The sequence below is a fragment of the Schizophyllum commune genome (genome assembly GCF_000143185.2).
Source record: "Schizophyllum commune H4-8 unplaced genomic scaffold SCHCOscaffold_5, whole genome shotgun sequence".
Lineage (NCBI taxonomy): Eukaryota > Fungi > Basidiomycota > Agaricomycetes > Agaricales > Schizophyllaceae > Schizophyllum > Schizophyllum commune.
In genome coordinates this window covers 2,421,976-2,438,009 of record NW_026089542.1, presented here as the reverse complement: position 1 = coordinate 2,438,009, position 16,034 = coordinate 2,421,976, and the positions used below count along the sequence as shown (strand labels likewise).

Genomic DNA, 16,034 nt, shown 5'->3' with positions numbered 1-16,034 from the left:
CGTCGGTCGCTTTAAAGGGGTCGCGACGATTCCGACGATTATCGACGACGGCGCGCCACACGCAGGTCTTCTTTATCCACCACCATGTCCTTCAGAAATGTCAACCCCGCGAAGGTCGCGACGATCAAGCACATCAACAACCTCATAACTTGCCTGGTCAACATCAACGACGAGACGGGCGAGTTCCTCCTAACTCTGCCCGACGGACGTATCATCGACACGAAGGGCTGGAATGACTGGGAGGTTAGTGCGGCTCTCCAAGCGTTCCTGATGCCACGAGCTCACACGCCAACAGTGGACTCACGGAGTCGGTAAGCCCCTCCGCTTCTCCCAAGGTCACGCGGGAGCATCTTCGAGCTGAAGCGCGCTAGGTTTGTATGGCCTTGTGAAGTTCCATGAAATCACCGGGGACGAGCGCCCCCTGAAGATCGCGCTAGATTGGTTCAGAGACAGGTTCGAGATCGGAACCACGAAGGTAGGTGATAGAAGTCTGTCCTCCGGTGTGCCACCTGGCTGACGCCACGGGTAGAATGTGAACACCATGTCGCCCTTCCTCACCGCCGCGTACCTGCACGAGCGGAAGGCCGCGGACTACTTCGCGTATCTCGATACCTGGGCGGAGTGGGTGATGTACGACATGCCGCGAACGGAGGAGGGCGGTCTGCAGCACTGCACGTACCTCACCGACAACTATCAGCAACTATGGGACGACACGCTCATGATGACGGTATTGCCGTTGGCGAAGATTGGCCTTGTCTTGAATCGCCCGCACTATGTCGAAGAGGCGAAGCGGCAATTCCTCCTGCAGTAAGTCCACCCACGCGAAGTTAAGAAATCGTCTCACCAATCTGGTAGTGTGAAGTACCTCCAGGATCTATCCACAGGCCTTTGGTTCCACGGTAAGAGAATTCATCTTTGTTTAGCGTCGGTGATAGAACACTTTCGCAGGTTGGACCTTCGACGGGCGTCACCACTTCAGCAAGGCGCGCTGGGGTCGTGGCAACTGCTGGGTCACTGCCTCCATCCCCGACTTCCTCGAGATGCTGCAGTTACCCGCAACAGACGGCACCCGCCTCTTCCTCACCACCTCCCTCGTCGCGCAGATCGACGCCCTCGTCAAATACCAGGACCCCGAAACCGGACTGTGGCACACCCTTATCGACGACCCCACGTCCTATCTCGAGTCTTCCGCCACCGCGGGCTTCGCGTACGGCATCCTCAAGGCCCTGCGCATGCGCCTGATCCCGAAGGAGGAGCGCTACGTGAACTGCGCGAAGAAGGCGATCGAGGCAGTGCTGGCGAACATCTCGCCGGAGGGCGAGCTGCTGAAGACGTCCTTCGGCACGCCTGTCTTCGACGACCTAGAGGAGTACAAGAAGATCCCGCTCACTAGCATGCCATACGGCCAGAGTCTCGCGCTTCTCGCCCTCACGGAGCACTTGAGAACGTTCATCTAGCGTGGATGCAGGTGGATGCAGATGCTTTATCCAGCGTGTACGCAGTTGCAAGTAGAATGTGTAATAATACAACCTAGACGTCCTTCGGTGAGCCGCGCGCAGTGCGGTAACGCGAGGGACTTCACATGAAAAGATAGAACTGGTGGCGAGATGAGGAAGTACGATATCGAGCTGGGGAGCTACGGTGTCGAGGGCGCTTCGCGAGGAACTATGATATCGAGGGCGGCTTCCCTACGTTGAGATCCAATTGAGAAGCTAGGCGCGTTACATCCTTGACCAGTTTGTTGATGCGCGTGCGTCTGCGAAGGTGATCAGACGCGAGCACGCAAGAAAACCTCGCCACACTCACTCAATCTGGTTGCGCTCGCCCAGCGCAAATGCTTGTGCCTGCCCAAGGGTTTGCGAGCTCTCAGACACTATTTGACGTCGCTTCCTCTCCTGCTCCGCAAATGCCTTGAAGCTAGGCATCAAGCGTGCGTACTCGGACTCGAGCTATATCTCCATCAGCGCTATACCCATGGAGCACATCCGCCCAACTCACCATCTTCGCCCTCACCGCCAACGACCCCTCATCATACTTCCCCACCCCCGCAATCTCGTCCCTCATCCGCTTCAGCTCCTCAAACCACCTCGTCTCATGCTCACTCAGCTCCGGGCTCGCCTTCCGCACCAGCGCCCCCAGCACCCGATCCATGCGCGCCAACAGCGCCTTCTGCTCCTCCTTCGCGCGCACCCACCGCGCCTCGCGGCCGCCATTCCGCATCTTCTCCACCAGCTGCTGCATCTCGCGCGCCTTCGCGCACTGCCGCGCGAGCTCCTGCCGCTGCAGCAGCGTGCGCGCGAGGGCGGTCTTGTACGCGAGCGTCGCGTCGCGGATCTGCCCAGAGATGGCGGAGGCCTTGGAGGCGAGGTAGCGGAGGGTGTCGGGGGTGAGGAGGAAGTCTTTCTGCTTGTCGGCGCCCTCGGGGAGGGATAGGCGGGGTTGGGAGGGGATGCCGGAGGAGCGGAGGATGGGTGGGGGATGGTAGGGGCTGGCTTCGAGTAGCGAGACGTAGGGTGGGTTCTCGCTGGGTGGTTGGAGCCAAGGGTCAGGAGGTTGCACTTGGAGTGCTGATGATGTCGAGGGGGTCTCGGGTGGAGGGAGGGCTGCTGGTGTTGCGCGAGGCGTAGGCTGAGGACTGGGAGTTGATATTCCTAGTCTGAAAGTCGTGATGCGCATGGCGGAGGTAAGGATGAAGATGCTGTAAGTAAGGTAGATGTCGTTGGGGATGGCGACACCAATGACTGGATTCGAGCATCTATTTGAAGTGTTAGATAGCAGAGAGATGGGCGACAGCAGTGGCTCACTTTCGCTCTACCGAGAAGGTCGTCAGCAATGGCTGCACATCGGCACCTGAAGAGCGGCGGACGGCAGATGACAATTGCGCGTCGCCCTCGTCATCGCCTCGCAAAGCAGCTGCGAGCGCACCAAACAGCGGTGCCAGGTCTATGCGATGTGCGCCAAAGGCGTGATAGACGTAGATCGTAGCTTCATGGATGGGATCAGCCATGAACACAGGGAAGTTTCCTTGAAGAAGGTCAAGGGTGTTTCCGGTCAGGCTGTTCAACGCGCCGACGAAGTCGAGGTCGATAGTCTCGTATACAGCAAGCATGGGATACTCTTCCGAGTTCTGCATCGCCTCATTAGACTTGTTCGTTTTTCTACAAAACGACACACATACAGGTTTGGTCTCCCATCTTGCCTCCACTTTCTCGACGTCCAGGCAAGTGTCAATGCGGCCGTCCTGGTAAGCGACGAGAATGGCGCCCAAACGCTCGGTCGCGCTACCGTCGTCATCATCGTCATCCGCAAGGAAATCACCCCCAAAAGCTAGGTAAATGATATCCGTCGCATCTCCTCCATCGGAGCCGTCAAGATTTCGCGGAGAAGGTTGCAACAAGAACGGCCCTTGTCGCTTCGGTTTTGACTTCAGGGTTGTCGGTGGGTGTATAGGTACGCGACGCGAGACGGAGGGAAACATGGTGCCAGGAGGTAGCTGCTTGACGAGGGAGCTGACATATTTGCGCTGGTAGTCGTATAGCGTCGTCATTTTCTGCGTCGCCTCAGATGTCCCTTGCGACAGGAATTCTTGCTTGGCCGAGATGAAGCATTCTAGAGAGTGCACGTAGGAGGACGGTATCGAACTGTAGAAGAGTCAGCTCAAAAAATGAAGGATATGAAGTTATGAAGTCCGACGCACGCATTTTGTGGCATATACGGGCATACCGCGTAGACATCACCAGACTTCATGAGGGCGTATATGGTGAGGGGACCCCAGTCAGCATTTCCTTTGCCTATGGTGAAGGACGCGACTTCGCGTTCAGCTGGATCCTCGGCCAGATAGGACATGCGTCGTTTCTTTTCCGGAACGAACGATAGGACTTGTAAGGGCTCCTCTGGATCGACGGATACATCATACTCTCTGAATCAAGAGTCAGTACCACACAGAGAGACTGTTATGTGATGTGCACCTCATCTTCCCGTCGACTGTCATGACCATGAGGGTTGAGCCTGCTTCTCCCCATGGATGCCAGTCCACCTTGGCTATAGGCGCCGCGGACTTTGAGGCGTGGTAATACTGGCCAACTTGTACAGACCTGCATTTCTTTTAAGCAACTGGGGATGGTGGAATATACAGTGGACGTACTTGCAGTCAATGACGTTTGGTACCAGCCGCATGAATCCAGATCGAGGGAGTACAATGACAGCGACCTGGAACGCGCCAGCCACGGCGAGTAGCTTTCCGCTAGGGTTCAACGCAATTTGGTGGATGTTGAACTGCACATTTGGGCAGTGAAGGGTCTGTTGAAGTCCCGTTAGTGCTATTCAACAGTCTACTTCTTGAGCACGCACCTTGAAGAGCTTCTTCCCCTCACTCTGGTTCAGATGCGTCTCTCCCAGTGTCGTCATGCGTATCTCCTGTCCTGCAGCGACGATCAAGTCCGCACCCTTGAGGACCATAGTCTGCCGTCGTCCGCTAGGGACCGCACTGTCGTCCCTCGAGTCGACATTCTTAAACTGCTGCAGCGTGTTCGTCGAGAGCTGCAAGCTCGTCTCAGAGTTTCCCCCAGGTCCATTGATGCCCTTCGGCAGCCCAAAGATTGGGTGGTCGCGCAAAACGTCGTTCCAGTCCTGCTCGTCCTCCATGGCGCGCGGGAGAACAAAAGCAACCGAGAAGAGACGCGTTTGTTTGTGTCTGTTGTGGTTCTGACGCGTCGAGCCGCGCGTCCTGGCCCTCCTCGTCCTCCTCCCCGCCCTCACCATCCACCATGACCTCCATCGGCACGGGCTACGATCTCTCTGCGAGCACCTACTCCCCCGATGGCCGCATATTCCAGGTGCGTGGTCCGCGACTTACACAATGCCTCGTCTAACACGCGATCTATAGGTCGAGTATGCTAACAAGGCTGTGGAGAACTCGGGGTGCGACACCTATTCCCCTATTGAACCCTCTCTTACACTCTACACAGTACCGCGATTGGCATCAAGTGCAAGGATGGCATCGTTCTCGCCGTCGAGAAGCTCGTCCACTCCAAACTCCTCGTCCCTGGTGCAAACCGCCGGATCCAGACAATAGATCGGCACGTCGGACTTGTATGTCCTGTCCCCTCACCATGAGTATATGCTCAACGCAACGCAGGCCACTGCTGGACTCCTCGCCGATGGCAGACATCTTGCAAACCGTGCTCGTGATGAGACGGCAAGCTATCGCGATCTCTACAAAGCGCCTGTCACGATGAAGGTGCGGCCCTCGTACTACTTCCCTACGTTCACCTCTAAACATTATACAGCACCTCGTCGAGCGCTTGTCCTTGTACGTTCAAGCGTACACCCTCTACTCCTCCGTCCGCCCCTTCGGTATCAGCTCCATCCTCGGTGCCATCGACAAAGATGGCCCTCAACTATTCGTTGTCGAGCCCAGTGGTGTTTTCTACGTGCGTACCGTACTGTATGGCCCTTGAGTTCTGTCCTCATCAAGAAATAGGGCTACCACGGCGCCGCTGTTGGCAAGGGTCGGCAGCTTGCAAAGACTGAGCTTGAGAAGCTCAAGTTGCAAGAGCTGTCAGCGCGGGAAGCTGTAACGGACGCTGCACGAATGTATGTCGTGTCTTTTCAACCGATACGACGCTGCTCATACATCCTAGCATCTACCTTTGCCACGAGGACGCAAAGGAGAAGGATTTCGAGCTCGAAATGACCTGGATCACGGAGGAGACGAAGGGTTTGCACCTCCCCGTACCCAAAGACCTGCACGACGAGGCGGAGCGGAAGGCGAAGGCGGCGCTGGAAGACGACTTCGAGTAGCCGTTGTAATCATAACACCTGTAACACTGCATTGCTCTCTGATTCAGACACTGGATAACTCGGAACGCTGGATAACTCGAGCGCCGGATAACCTGAGCACTGGATCAAGTGAAGCCCTGGTCGACTGGGAACCCATGCAGAATGACAGGACGGATAATTTACACAATTTGCTCTAGCTCTCTGGCGTACATGAGATCGGCGTGGATGAGCTTCTCCTTGGGGATCTCGATCTTCTCCTCCCCCTTCTTCTGGAAGTGGATGGTGCTGGAGTTGAGGTCGACTGACCATCCTCGCTGATGGGAAGGTCAGTAAGAGGACTTGCGCTTGATTTGGAGAAGTGAACACACCGAAGTCGCGAAGTTCATAAGTTCCGACTGCGACTTGAAGAACAACAATGTGGCGGCGTCCTTCATCGGCAGGCTATCATACGCTGCCTCTTCGCAACTCGCGATCTCGTTCCTGCAGGTACATCAGCGTCACCAACACTCCGTACAACGCGTCGAAACACACCGTATCGTCCCCATAAGACTATCGACGAAGAACTTGTATTCCTCCGCCGGCGCCTCCGCGCGCGCGTTCCAGACCTTGCTATAGCTGCCCTCCATTAGCCATCGCTCGAGGTTCACGGGGTGCGCGATGTATGGGTTGTCGGGGATGGCGTCTGTGCGCAGTGGCAGGCTCTCAAGCGTGGCGTGGAAGTCCGCTATGCGGTTCTGGGTGAGGAGGCGGATGAGATTGAGGCCGCGGATGGGGTATTCGCGCTTGGAAGGAGGGAGGACAGAGCTAGGGGAGGGTATAGCGAGTTAGATGCGGTTAGAGGGAGTGTAGGAGATGGGATGCGCACCCGAAGTCGGTGTAGAAGGTCTGCAGTTGCGAGAAGTAGCGATCGAAAGATGGTACGTCCTTCGTCCTGATACTCCAGAACGCGCCAATTTCCAGGATGTCGCCTAGCAGGACCTCAGTCTCCATATACATTATCGTTCGCATAACTACGCACGCGCCACAGCCAGGTCCTCCAAATTGCGGTCGCCCGAGGGTAGTAGGAGCCCGTTCTCAATCAGCCCGAGCTTCAGCTGCGTCAGCAGCGTGCCGCATTTCTTCAGGTCCGGGTTCGGCGCAGTAAACGAGCGCAGCAGATCCTGGTACAGATTCTTCAAGTTCGCCATAGTGAATGCTGGCGCGGATGGAGGTTCGTGGCGGAGAACAAGGGCAGTCGACGCGCGTTGATGGGGGACGCGTGTACGAGACGCGTCATCCCAATCCGGACATCCGCTCCTTGCCTCCTTCCCCCGCTCCGCCCCATTATACACCGCAGCGATGGACCACATCAGCCATGTCGATATCCAGCACTTGAAGAAGGGGGAGGTCAATCTTGGGGTGGGTAGGCCTAGTGTGTGACGAAGAATCGGTGCTGAACGGACGCGCAGACCTCGATCATGGCCGTGCAATTCAAGGATGGCGTCGTGATTGGCGCGGACAGTCGCACGACGACAGGGAGCTACATTGTGAGTGTCGCTATAGGTGGAGACGTGCGGAAGATTGACGCGATGGGTCAGGCAAACAGGGTCACTGACAAGTTGACGCACATTCACGACCGCATCTACTGCTGTCGATCTGGGTCCGCGGCAGACACCCAAGCCGTGGCAGATATCGTCCACTACCAACTACAGATGCATGCGTGAGTCTCACATTCTAATTCTTGCCCATCTCAGTATTTGCTAACCCCATCATCAAGGCAACAAGCCGGCGAGCGCCCATCCGTACACATCGCCGCGTCCATCTTCCAGAAATTATGCTACGAGAACAAGGATGCGCTCTCTGCCGGTATTATTGTCGCAGGCTGGGACAAAGAGATTGGCCCTAGCGTCTACAACATCCCCCTTGGCGGTGGCATGTTCCGTCAACCATGGGCCATTGGAGGTACGCTTTCGCATCCGTGACTGCTTATGCTCTCGCTGATCATCCCATCATCCAGGCTCTGGCTCAACATACGTCTACGGTTACTGCGACGCGACATATCAGGAAGGCTGGGGCCGCGACGAGACCGTGAACTTCGTTAAGAATAGTGTGTTCTTCTTTCCTCCCGTCTCTACTTTCCCCATAATCTAATCCTCCATACAGCCCTCGCCCTCGCCATGTCCCGTGATGGCTCGTCTGGCGGTGTCATCCGCATGTGCGTCATCACCGAGGGCGGCGTCGAGCGTTTGTTCGTTCCAGGTAACGAGCTGCCGCGATTCTGGGAGGGCAAGGAGGTGCTCGGTGCGGACGCGCCCAGCAACAAGGTCATCCCGCCAGATGTTGCTCCGATGGTTGTCGAGGCGTAGGTAGAGATATTCAATGTATAAGTATCCAGCAGGGAAATTACTTCACGCATGTAAAAACCACCTCCCAAAGATTCGGAGCGACAATCTCAGCGCGCTGCCATTTGCTTACCCTCTCCCCCCAAACCGGCTCTTGCAAGCGCATAGCCAACCTGCTGCACGATTTACAGCACTTCAGCTTACCGCCTGCTTTTGGAGAAGGGGAATACATTGCAAAGGGTCATAGAAGTCGTAGGATAGGCTGTCGTAAATCGAGGGTAACTGAGGACAATTACAGGCAGTACAGGCAGCCAGTGTAGACCAAAGGGGCTCAACGCAAATAACCAGACGAAGACAGAGGGGATGCAGTAAAATACAATGCGTTGGTGAGACAGAAAGCGAACATTAAGGGGACAACTGGAAGTGGCAATGGCAAAGCAAAAATGGTTTGCAAGGCTAAGCAAATGGATGGCGAGGCTAAGCAAATGGATGCGATGATGAATGGATAGATAATTTATATGGTACATTCTCCAAGCCTCTAAGCGGAGCTGACGAAGGTGACGGGCTTGTGGGTGTGCGACCGCAGCCAGCCCTTGTATCCGACCATGCAGATCGTCCAGCAGAAGGCGATGCAGGTGAAGGCGACGGCGACGTTCAAAAACATCATCTTGTCTGGATAGTCGTTAGCAAAGCAATTCACTCATAGGAAATGAAGCGAGACGTACCATCCCTTCCACGACGCATCGCAGCGATCGTCACCTCCTCCGTCGACAGCATGAACATGAGGCCACCACAGGTGAGGAAGAAGCTGCCGAGCGCCTCCGTCGGCGGGCGCGAGGGCAGGATCGACCGCGGCGGCGACACCCAGAGGAAGAAATACGTGAGGCAGCGCAGCACCGACCACGCGAGCAGGAGGTTGCCCCACATGACATGGATGTCAACCTGGAAAACATAGGGCTGGAAGTGCGCGGACATCGCGCTGCCGGTCACGCCGATGACGAGGGCGGGGAAGGGATTGAAGCTCGCGATGTAGCTCGGCGGCTCCGCGACGCTGTCCTGGGGCATGTTGGAGGACTGGATGGAGGAAATTGTCGCGGACGAGAGCCAGCGGCGAATGCGGCGCGACTCAATACCCATGCCGACGAGACCAGCGAACCAGAACATGACCTGTGGCGATATTAGCTTTTGTGACCGTTAGAAAATTCAGAAATTACTCACAGCAATGCCGATGTGCTGGATCTGCTTGGTCGTGAACGGGTCGCCCGGGTGCGCACCAAAGCGCTCCATCCAAGTGTTGGTGATACCATAGGTGAAGATGACCAGCGACTCGACGAACTCAGCGGAGACGTTCTTGCCAATCGGTGCACGGTTCCAAGCCCAACCGAGTTCAGAGAAGGAGCCCAAGAAGCGAGCGAACGTGACCAGGCCGTAGCACCAGAAAATGCCGCCCTCTGAGATTGAGTGTAAGATGGATGCCTCATATCGGGTAAGATGGAAACTCACTGATCAAATGTGCCAAGCAGCCGTTCAGATAGTTCTGACGGCAGCCACCAGTGTAAATGACGATGCCGCTGATCGTCATGTACATGCCGAGGAAGACCATGAGACGCTCGAGCGTGGCAAAGACACCATTGCCGATGCGCTTCGCGAGGGGCTTCTTCTCAACGACAGGCTCTGCCACCTCATCGACCGTGTCCGCCGAGTTCGAGCGACCAAGGGTTCGCTCTGAGGCGAGCGAATGTGAGTAGCGGTGCCCGAGTCTCGGTGGCTGGTTGACCCATTCGTCGTGCTCGTCGTCGTTCTGCAACTTCGTCGCATCGAACTCCTCAGGCTCGGACGTGAGGCCAATGTATTCTGGGCCCGCAAGCTGCGTGCTGTTGTCGCGGCCGAGGATCGTCTGGAACCAGAAGCCCTTGAACGTGAACTTGTCGCCGCTTCGGATGAAGGCGACGATGCGGCGGAGGATGCTGGTGATGTCCACGATGGACAGGCACATAGCCAATAATATGACCAAGTAGCCATGCTTGGTGTGGGTGGATCCTGTAAGGGGCAGAAGTGTGAATGGCTGATCGGAAATGGTGCTGCGGGGCGTCACAAACCTTCGTACCTGTCAAGGACGTCAGTGATCGACATTCCCGATTGAGAACAATAGGCGGACGCACATATTCGGGGTCAGCTTCCTGTACAACATGCTAGACGCGCATCCGAGCGCGGTGAGACCGTAGAACGAGAGCACGACAACGCCGTGCCAGGCGTGTCCGACCGACCGCATGATAATCCCTTCGACGAAGGTCAGAGAGCGGGCTAGGCGCGAACAACTCAGCAACGCACCAATTGGGTATGCGACGAAGAAGGCCAGGGACATGAATAGGATGTGGGTCATCATGAGTCCCGGGTGGCGATCTTCGTATCCCTCGTCCTCGAAATCTATGGTATAGTACGACGGCGGGATCGGTGCGTGGTCGAGCTGGAGATCGGTCTCGTTCAGCTCAAGCATTGGTTGTACATGGTGTCCGTGCCCATGCCCGTGCCCGTCCCGGGGCACCAAGGACGCTTCTTCGATTGGCGGGACTGCACCGGCCTCCAGCACGTACGCTGCGGCGTAGGGCGCGATGAGGAGGGGGAGCGCGGCAAGAAGCGCACGGCGTGTCAAACGCATGGCGGCGGGGAAAGGGGGATCAGGCGGGACGAGCGGGGGCGTACACACGAGAGGAGAAAGGTCGCAGCCACAACTCGTTGCTTTATAAGATGCTGGGCGGTTCACTCGGCGCCAGAAGCATAAAATTGAGCGCGTGCGGCTGATATCCCAATCGCCTGTGTAACACACCATTGCGTAATGACTAAGTTGCCGCCGACCATCCCGGTATGCGACAACCTTCGACTCTCCGTCACTCATCGGGACCATCCGGTCCAGAGCTCGTTCTCGATGTTTCGACCCGGATTTAGCCATTTTGACGATCCTTTTCCACGTCCTGGCAGCGTCCTCATCCTCCCTGAAGGCCGATGACCACTTCTGCCTATCCCGCGAGTCCGGGGGGTCCTTACAGTGAGTCTCCGAAAGAGCCACAGGCCGGTTTCGGATGGATCCATCGAGGACGAGTGGAAGCAAAGTGCATGCGGATAATTCCAGAAAAGGTAATTTTCGGTCGAAGTCCTGTGTGACGTAGTGACGTTGAACCGAGATTTCCAATATCTGTCCTTCGCGGCAAACAATCGGCGCGCTCCGTCCCCCCGAAGTGTTGTTTGGATTCAGGTTTTCAGACGTGCTCGCGGTCGTCGCGATCTCCAGCTCGCCAGCTTGTCTGACGGTGACAGCGAGTGGATGCCCGCTCTCGGAGTCTCTATCGTCAGATCTGCGTCCCACTAACACTGCTGACTCAAGCCATCGCATCGCTTCAATTCTGCCCACCAGCCTCGCTACTAGTACTAGGAATGGACTCGTCTCAGGTACGTTGAGCCACCCCATTTCTGCCCATCTTCCACCTTCCTTACACCGCCAAATGTTGTACGTGATACTCGCCCAGGGCCTTCAACTCCGCGCATTCAACAAGCAAAATAGCTCGCGATATTCGACGTTCGAGTCGGGCACTCCCGGTCAGTCGGCGCCCGCCCTCGCAGGGGGCAAGCTCGACATCGGCTAGTCATGACCAATCGTTCGCTAACCCTAGGCCCTCTCGCAATCGGCGGCTTGGCAGTGGGTTGGCGGTGGGCGCTGCGAGCGCACTCAGCCGCCCCCCGAGAAATCGGGTACCCATCCGGGAAGGTGTATGTTTCTCTATTGTATTCTGGCGGGTTCCCTGCATCAAAAACCCGCCCGATCTTCAGGTTTCCCGCCCCGCCGGGCTACGCCGACGGGTCGCCTCCGCGACTGACTGCGAAACGGGCAGCTGACGTTTGCTGACCGCCACGCTGACGGGCGGCGACTCCGCGGGCACACTTGGCCTCGTCGTTCGTCTTCAACTTCTGAGCTTTCGTCCTCCTTCGCGCGCTTGTTTTAGGAGGCGCCTGACCTGCATCCTTCATTCCTACTTGAGGGTATGTGCAAATCCGAGCCCCAGAACAGCAGAACAGGCTCTAGATATTGTACGACGCACCCTGCGAAGCCTGCCCCATCTACGAATACGCTGGCGACCCCTGCAAAGTGAATGGCGTAGATTGCGTTTTCTTAGGTGTCAGGCTATGTCCGAACGGCATATGACCCACGACTGCGCGTACATGACTCATGGGCGTAGCATGAGTTCGACATGAGCTTCCCCCGCACAACCGACGCGGCTATCGGCTTGCCCGCTATCGTATCGACCGACTGTGCGCTTTCACCGCTATCCTGTGCAAGTCCTTCCCTTCGCCTAGGTGGACCTTACTACGACGGACTCTTACCCGTGCTATACTCAGGCCGAACGTCGCACGTCCGCAGAGGACTGCAGAGCCTCGATGCCAGTCGCTTTCGCGGCCCCCGCGACTTTTCCGAATTGCTGAACATGCCTCCCACCATGGGACCGGATGGTGTGCGGATGGTACCCGCAGGCAGCGCTTCAACGCCAAGCCGTCAGAGCAACCCGTTCGCGGAAGCTTCCTGCGCGCTCCAACGTGGCTCGCGCGATCCTCGCATCGTCAAACATCCTCCAAGCATCCGATGACTGACGGCGAACTCCTCGCTCGTCGTGGAAGAAGCGTGGTCGGTGAGAGAGGGACAACTTACGGTCTGACTATCAGACTAGGGTTTTTCTACAATTTAGCGTAGGGGCCACTGCAGGACACCTTCCTCCAATTTCTCTTTGAAGTGAATGCGCTGAAAATGCTGGAGAATGACGCAAAGAATTAGGAAGCAGGCTTTAGGCTTTATGGACAGACAACTCCGGACCACGTTTTTCTTCCCCTTTAGGAAGGCTTTGTGCAAGCCTTCTTCCGGTGACTTTCCGTCATGTCCGATCCGGACCTTGACGTCTATCGCGGATGCAGTTGTTATACTGGATCAGATGACTCCGTGTGTGCAGACATTTTTCTTCAGCTTTATGGCGGCCATGGATTTCAATGAGGGATTGCGCATACCGGCTAATGTATTCGACTCTTGTTCGACTCTACCCAGTTCTACTCAGATAGCCGATGCGGTCTCCTTCTCCTCGTCGTCCTTGATATATACGACATAAATATAGTCACCAAATGCGCCCATCCATATCCAGAAGCCGGTCCACCCGCATCCTACGAAGCCGTCCCAGCAGCTTTTTCTGCTGTTGAAGTCTGTTCTGTAGAGAACACGAGCGAGTTGCGCCGCCCCGACCCCGACTCCGAGGTAGAATGGAGCACCTGCAGCATTGAGGAATCCGGAGTAGGCGACAAGGGACATGGACGCCGTCGATAGAGCGCTAAGGACGGTGCGTGAGTGGTCCCCAAACAGAAGGGCGGTAGACCGGATGCCGGCATGCACGTCGTCGTTTTTGTCCTGGAATTATAATTATTTGTGAGCTGCAAGGATATACGGGCGAGACCAAGCACACCTGATGAGCGTATACGGTATCGTAGACGAGCGTCCAGCATAGGCCACCGGCATATAGTGGCAGGCATACTGTCCAGTCTGTCACACCGGATACGGCTGACCATCCCAGAAGAGCACCCCAGTTGAATGCGAGCCCTACGAAAGGGGTTCAGTAGAGAAGCAAAGATACAGAAGCAATGTATTCACCCAGGACGGCCTGAGGCCAGTGAGTAATGCGCTTCATAAGCGGATATATGGTCACAAGCGACAACGAGGATGCGCCCAAGAGTATACTGGAAGGTGGTTTATCGTCATGAAGTATCAAGTGAATGATTTAGTCCTGGAGCACGCACCTATACCAGTTGAGTTGCGTCAGAACCGCCAGACCTGCGCTCAGTTGCAGTCCCAGGAAAGCGATGGCCTGTGGTGGTGTGATATCGCCAGCAGCGATAGGTCTCGCCTTCGTCCTGGCTGACGAGGATGGTAAGTCCGTGATCGAGCTCGGCAGCCATTGACGCACCTACGGCCTTGTCGAGGTTGCGGTCCCACAGATCGTTGATAGTGCATCCCGCTCCGCGCATAACGAGCGCCCCCAACCCAAACAGCAATGTGTACTTGACTGGCACGCCGAGGGGGAGTTGGTGCGCATAGCTGGCCATAGTGATCGACCAAGCTGGGCAAGAAGTATGCACGTCAGATAGATTCCGTGGATGATGTGCGCCACGCACCACAAGGGTAGAAGAGCAGTAGAGTCCCTATCGGCTTGTCAATCCTTGTGAGGTACAGGTAGGGTCGTAGCTTTGCAGGTGTGTATTCGACCCAGGACGGTTTAGGTGCAAGCGAGCTCTCCTTGACTGGAGGCGAGGAGCTGCTGGTGCGCTTCTGATTGAGTCCATAGTGTACCGAAGGACTTGCGCGCAGGAAGGGATGGCGAAGCAGTAGAGGCGCTGATCGGCGCGTCGAGCACAAGCGCCCGGCCGTGGCGAGAGGTGAGATCATGGTCACGCGTTCGCGTTGCACGCGCGCAGGTGGGCGACGCACGTGGCGCGTTGAAGGTAACGACAGTCACACAACTTCAACATGGGTCACAATACATCTCAAGCGTTTTCGTCTCAAGTTGCTCGTATGCCCCAAGAGCATAGATACCCTAAATTCACTTGTCTCTGCTGAGCGCTCGTTCAAGACATGCTATCACCCAACAACACGTTGGCACGAAGACATATCCTGCTGTCGGATTACATTTTATCAACAGCAACACGCAGCCCATAAGCGAGAAAACATCCATTTGGTGAATCGGAAATATGTATACATTTATTGGAAGGGTGGCGGAGGTGATGCATGCGCGACGAGATATCATATGAAGCCCTGAAGAAAGGAAACGGAACTGGCGACCCAATCACCAGTCCTTCGCGAGCTTGAACTGCCACTCCCAGTCTACGTGGATGTCTCAGTTCGTCTTGTGCGGCGATGGACAAGTAATATTGACGTACCTGCGTAGACTTCGCCGTCATCGTCGACGACGCGACTCCGTACATTGTAGGTGCCGGAGCGCGCAAGCATACCCGAAGGCGACTCCTCGGGGTCGAAATCCTTCGTGTACGGCTTGCCCTCAGGACTTGGGCCGTACGAGCCCAGCATCTGCTCCATCTTGTCCACTACTCTGGTGTCAGTTGCGATCAGGTAGAGCATCGTGCGAAGAACGCACCTCGCACACCCGCGCGCTTCACGACCTGCATATAGCGGACACCCTGTTTCGCGCATGTCAGAGTAACATCAACGTGCGATATGACGAACGTACGGAGATAATGGAGTGGTTGACCTTGAACTGGATGCGAACACTGCAGGCGATTAGATTAGCATCGGAAAGTGATGTTTGTCATGAGGACGCACTTGTACTCGACGCCTTCCTTGATGGTGATGGGCGTCTTCTTCAACTCGGCGACTCGGGCGGGGTTGCTGAGATCAAAGGAGATGGCCTTGCCAGCTGGCAGAGTCGGAGACATCAGCTCGAGGGTCAGAACCGTAACCTGAAAATGACTCAGAATGTGCGACGTATAGCTCAAGTCGGCCACGCACCTTGGGCCCGGAGGCATCGCCAGCAACACCGGGAACGATGCCCAAAGAAGCCTTCCACCGCGCAAGAGACTCGTCCTCGGCGTCCATCTTGGCATACTCGTCGGCTGACTTCGCCTGGCCAAGCTTGTAGCCTTGATTCGCGACGCTCGTAAGCTCGCGCGCTACATGTTGCAGTCTGGGATCGCCGCACCTGGCGTCATGGAAGGCTTGAGCTCATCCTGATCATCGGCCTGGGCGCTGTTAGTGACTGCATACCGAGGCGACAGTCCAGAGTCTACTTACAGACATGTTGGCGAGGATTCGGTCGTGAGTGGTAACGTTCAAAGACAAGTGGGCCGCTCGTCGTCGCGTCGCGGTTGGAGGTCGATCGATTAGACCGTCGG

The 16,034-nt window shown here is 56.4% G+C and overlaps 9 protein-coding genes across 9 annotated transcripts; 4 read left to right on the top strand and 5 right to left on the bottom strand.

The window, feature by feature from the left end:
- Positions 1-3: 3 nt before the first annotated feature.
- SCHCODRAFT_02623485 (glycoside hydrolase family 105 protein) lies at positions 4-1,644 on the top strand. Its single transcript, XM_003038105.2, has 7 exons — positions 4-243; positions 296-311; positions 372-475; positions 530-807; positions 856-899; positions 949-1,528; positions 1,581-1,644. Exons 1-6 carry the CDS (start codon positions 85-87, stop codon positions 1,455-1,457), a joined length of 1,110 nt encoding a protein of 369 aa, XP_003038151.1. The 5' UTR covers positions 4-84; the 3' UTR covers positions 1,458-1,528; positions 1,581-1,644.
- SCHCODRAFT_02623483 (uncharacterized protein) lies at positions 1,600-4,675 on the bottom strand. Its single transcript, XM_050345182.1, has 9 exons — positions 4,351-4,675; positions 4,145-4,299; positions 3,969-4,094; positions 3,698-3,919; positions 3,179-3,641; positions 2,805-3,127; positions 1,999-2,755; positions 1,807-1,949; positions 1,600-1,756 (listed from the first exon to the last, which is right to left on the bottom strand). The coding sequence occupies exons 1-9, from the start codon at positions 4,642-4,644 to the stop codon at positions 1,666-1,668; spliced, it is 2,574 nt and encodes an 857-aa protein (XP_050200653.1). The 5' UTR covers positions 4,645-4,675; the 3' UTR covers positions 1,600-1,665.
- Positions 4,676-4,766: 91 nt separating this feature from the next.
- On the top strand, positions 4,767-5,802 carry SCHCODRAFT_02498216 (N-terminal nucleophile aminohydrolase; the record flags this gene model as incomplete). The annotated part of the gene is made up of 7 exons (XM_003038104.2): positions 4,767-4,835; positions 4,886-4,920; positions 4,968-5,091; positions 5,138-5,239; positions 5,289-5,432; positions 5,483-5,595; positions 5,643-5,802. The coding sequence occupies 7 exons, from the start codon at positions 4,767-4,769 to the stop codon at positions 5,800-5,802; spliced, it is 747 nt and encodes a 248-aa protein (XP_003038150.1).
- A 158-nt stretch (positions 5,803-5,960) lies between these two features.
- Positions 5,961-7,003, bottom strand: SCHCODRAFT_02747928 (uncharacterized protein; the record flags this gene model as incomplete). The annotated part of the gene is made up of 5 exons (XM_003036745.2): positions 6,800-7,003; positions 6,647-6,749; positions 6,313-6,585; positions 6,150-6,261; positions 5,961-6,095 (listed from the first exon to the last, which is right to left on the bottom strand). Exons 1-5 carry the CDS (start codon positions 6,966-6,968, stop codon positions 5,961-5,963), a joined length of 792 nt encoding a protein of 263 aa, XP_003036791.1. The 5' UTR covers positions 6,969-7,003.
- Positions 7,004-7,069: 66 nt separating this feature from the next.
- SCHCODRAFT_02623471 (proteasome-domain-containing protein) lies at positions 7,070-8,254 on the top strand. Its single transcript, XM_003038103.2, has 6 exons — positions 7,070-7,179; positions 7,230-7,307; positions 7,359-7,480; positions 7,538-7,722; positions 7,778-7,867; positions 7,924-8,254. The coding sequence occupies exons 2-6, from the start codon at positions 7,239-7,241 to the stop codon at positions 8,124-8,126; spliced, it is 669 nt and encodes a 222-aa protein (XP_003038149.1). The 5' UTR covers positions 7,070-7,179; positions 7,230-7,238; the 3' UTR covers positions 8,127-8,254.
- Positions 8,255-8,313: 59 nt separating this feature from the next.
- Positions 8,314-11,208, bottom strand: SCHCODRAFT_02623466 (uncharacterized protein). Its single transcript, XM_050345180.1, has 6 exons — positions 10,434-11,208; positions 10,257-10,382; positions 9,606-10,142; positions 9,321-9,553; positions 8,828-9,269; positions 8,314-8,774 (listed from the first exon to the last, which is right to left on the bottom strand). Exons 1-6 carry the CDS (start codon positions 10,759-10,761, stop codon positions 8,641-8,643), a joined length of 1,800 nt encoding a protein of 599 aa, XP_050200652.1. The 5' UTR covers positions 10,762-11,208; the 3' UTR covers positions 8,314-8,640.
- SCHCODRAFT_02623467 (uncharacterized protein) lies at positions 10,884-11,128 on the top strand. Its single transcript, XM_050345181.1, has one exon. It carries the CDS (start codon positions 10,939-10,941, stop codon positions 11,107-11,109), a length of 171 nt encoding a protein of 56 aa, XP_050200651.1. The 5' UTR covers positions 10,884-10,938; the 3' UTR covers positions 11,110-11,128.
- Positions 11,209-13,104: 1,896 nt separating the features above from the next.
- On the bottom strand, positions 13,105-14,574 carry SCHCODRAFT_02540007 (4-hydroxybenzoate polyprenyl transferase; the record flags this gene model as incomplete). Its single annotated transcript, XM_003036743.2, has 6 exons — positions 13,105-13,542; positions 13,598-13,731; positions 13,783-13,868; positions 13,929-14,046; positions 14,096-14,248; positions 14,304-14,574. The coding sequence occupies 6 exons, from the start codon at positions 14,572-14,574 to the stop codon at positions 13,195-13,197; spliced, it is 1,110 nt and encodes a 369-aa protein (XP_003036789.1). The 3' UTR covers positions 13,105-13,194.
- A 114-nt stretch (positions 14,575-14,688) lies between these two features.
- SCHCODRAFT_02623460 (E set domain-containing protein) lies at positions 14,689-16,028 on the bottom strand. Its single transcript, XM_050345179.1, has 8 exons — positions 15,934-16,028; positions 15,842-15,881; positions 15,652-15,782; positions 15,466-15,602; positions 15,374-15,413; positions 15,281-15,323; positions 15,066-15,230; positions 14,689-15,009 (listed from the first exon to the last, which is right to left on the bottom strand). The coding sequence occupies exons 1-8, from the start codon at positions 15,937-15,939 to the stop codon at positions 14,972-14,974; spliced, it is 600 nt and encodes a 199-aa protein (XP_050200650.1). The 5' UTR covers positions 15,940-16,028; the 3' UTR covers positions 14,689-14,971.
- Positions 16,029-16,034: the final 6 nt, after the last annotated feature.

Bases quoted from the DNA above. Each gene is read 5' to 3' on its own strand.
- SCHCODRAFT_02623485 (XM_003038105.2), top strand. From the start codon at position 85: ATGTCCTTCAGAAATGTCAACCCCGCGAAGGTCGCGACGATCAAGCAC. The intron at 808-855 runs GTAAGTCCACCC...CCAATCTGGTAG, and splicing joins AAGCGGCAATTCCTCCTGCA to TGTGAAGTACCTCCAGGATC. The intron at 900-948 runs GTAAGAGAATTC...ACACTTTCGCAG, and splicing joins CACAGGCCTTTGGTTCCACG to GTTGGACCTTCGACGGGCGT.
- SCHCODRAFT_02623483 (XM_050345182.1), bottom strand. From the start codon at position 4,644: ATGGAGGACGAGCAGGACTGGAACGACGTTTTGCGCGACCACCCAATC. The intron at 2,756-2,804 runs GTGAGCCACTGC...CACTTCAAATAG, and splicing joins ACCTTCTCGGTAGAGCGAAA to ATGCTCGAATCCAGTCATTG. The intron at 1,757-1,806 runs GTGAGTGTGGCG...TCACCTTCGCAG, and splicing joins GGCGAGCGCAACCAGATTGA to ACGCACGCGCATCAACAAAC.
- SCHCODRAFT_02623471 (XM_003038103.2), top strand. From the start codon at position 7,239: ATGGCCGTGCAATTCAAGGATGGCGTCGTGATTGGCGCGGACAGTCGC. The intron at 7,481-7,537 runs GTGAGTCTCACA...CCCATCATCAAG, and splicing joins TACCAACTACAGATGCATGC to GCAACAAGCCGGCGAGCGCC. The intron at 7,723-7,777 runs GTACGCTTTCGC...CCCATCATCCAG, and splicing joins TCAACCATGGGCCATTGGAG to GCTCTGGCTCAACATACGTC.
- SCHCODRAFT_02623466 (XM_050345180.1), bottom strand. From the start codon at position 10,761: ATGCGTTTGACACGCCGTGCGCTTCTTGCCGCGCTCCCCCTCCTCATC. The intron at 10,143-10,256 runs GCCTATTGTTCT...TGCCCCTTACAG, and splicing joins GACCCCGAATATGTGCGTCC to GATCCACCCACACCAAGCAT. The intron at 9,270-9,320 runs GTGAGTAATTTC...ATATCGCCACAG, and splicing joins TCCAGCACATCGGCATTGCT to GTCATGTTCTGGTTCGCTGG.
- SCHCODRAFT_02623467 (XM_050345181.1), top strand. From the start codon at position 10,939: ATGACTAAGTTGCCGCCGACCATCCCGGTATGCGACAACCTTCGACTC.
- SCHCODRAFT_02623460 (XM_050345179.1), bottom strand. The intron at 15,324-15,373 runs GTACGTTCGTCA...TGCGCGAAACAG, and splicing joins TCAACCACTCCATTATCTCC to GGTGTCCGCTATATGCAGGT. The intron at 15,231-15,280 runs GTGCGTTCTTCG...ACACCAGAGTAG, and splicing joins GAAGCGCGCGGGTGTGCGAG to TGGACAAGATGGAGCAGATG.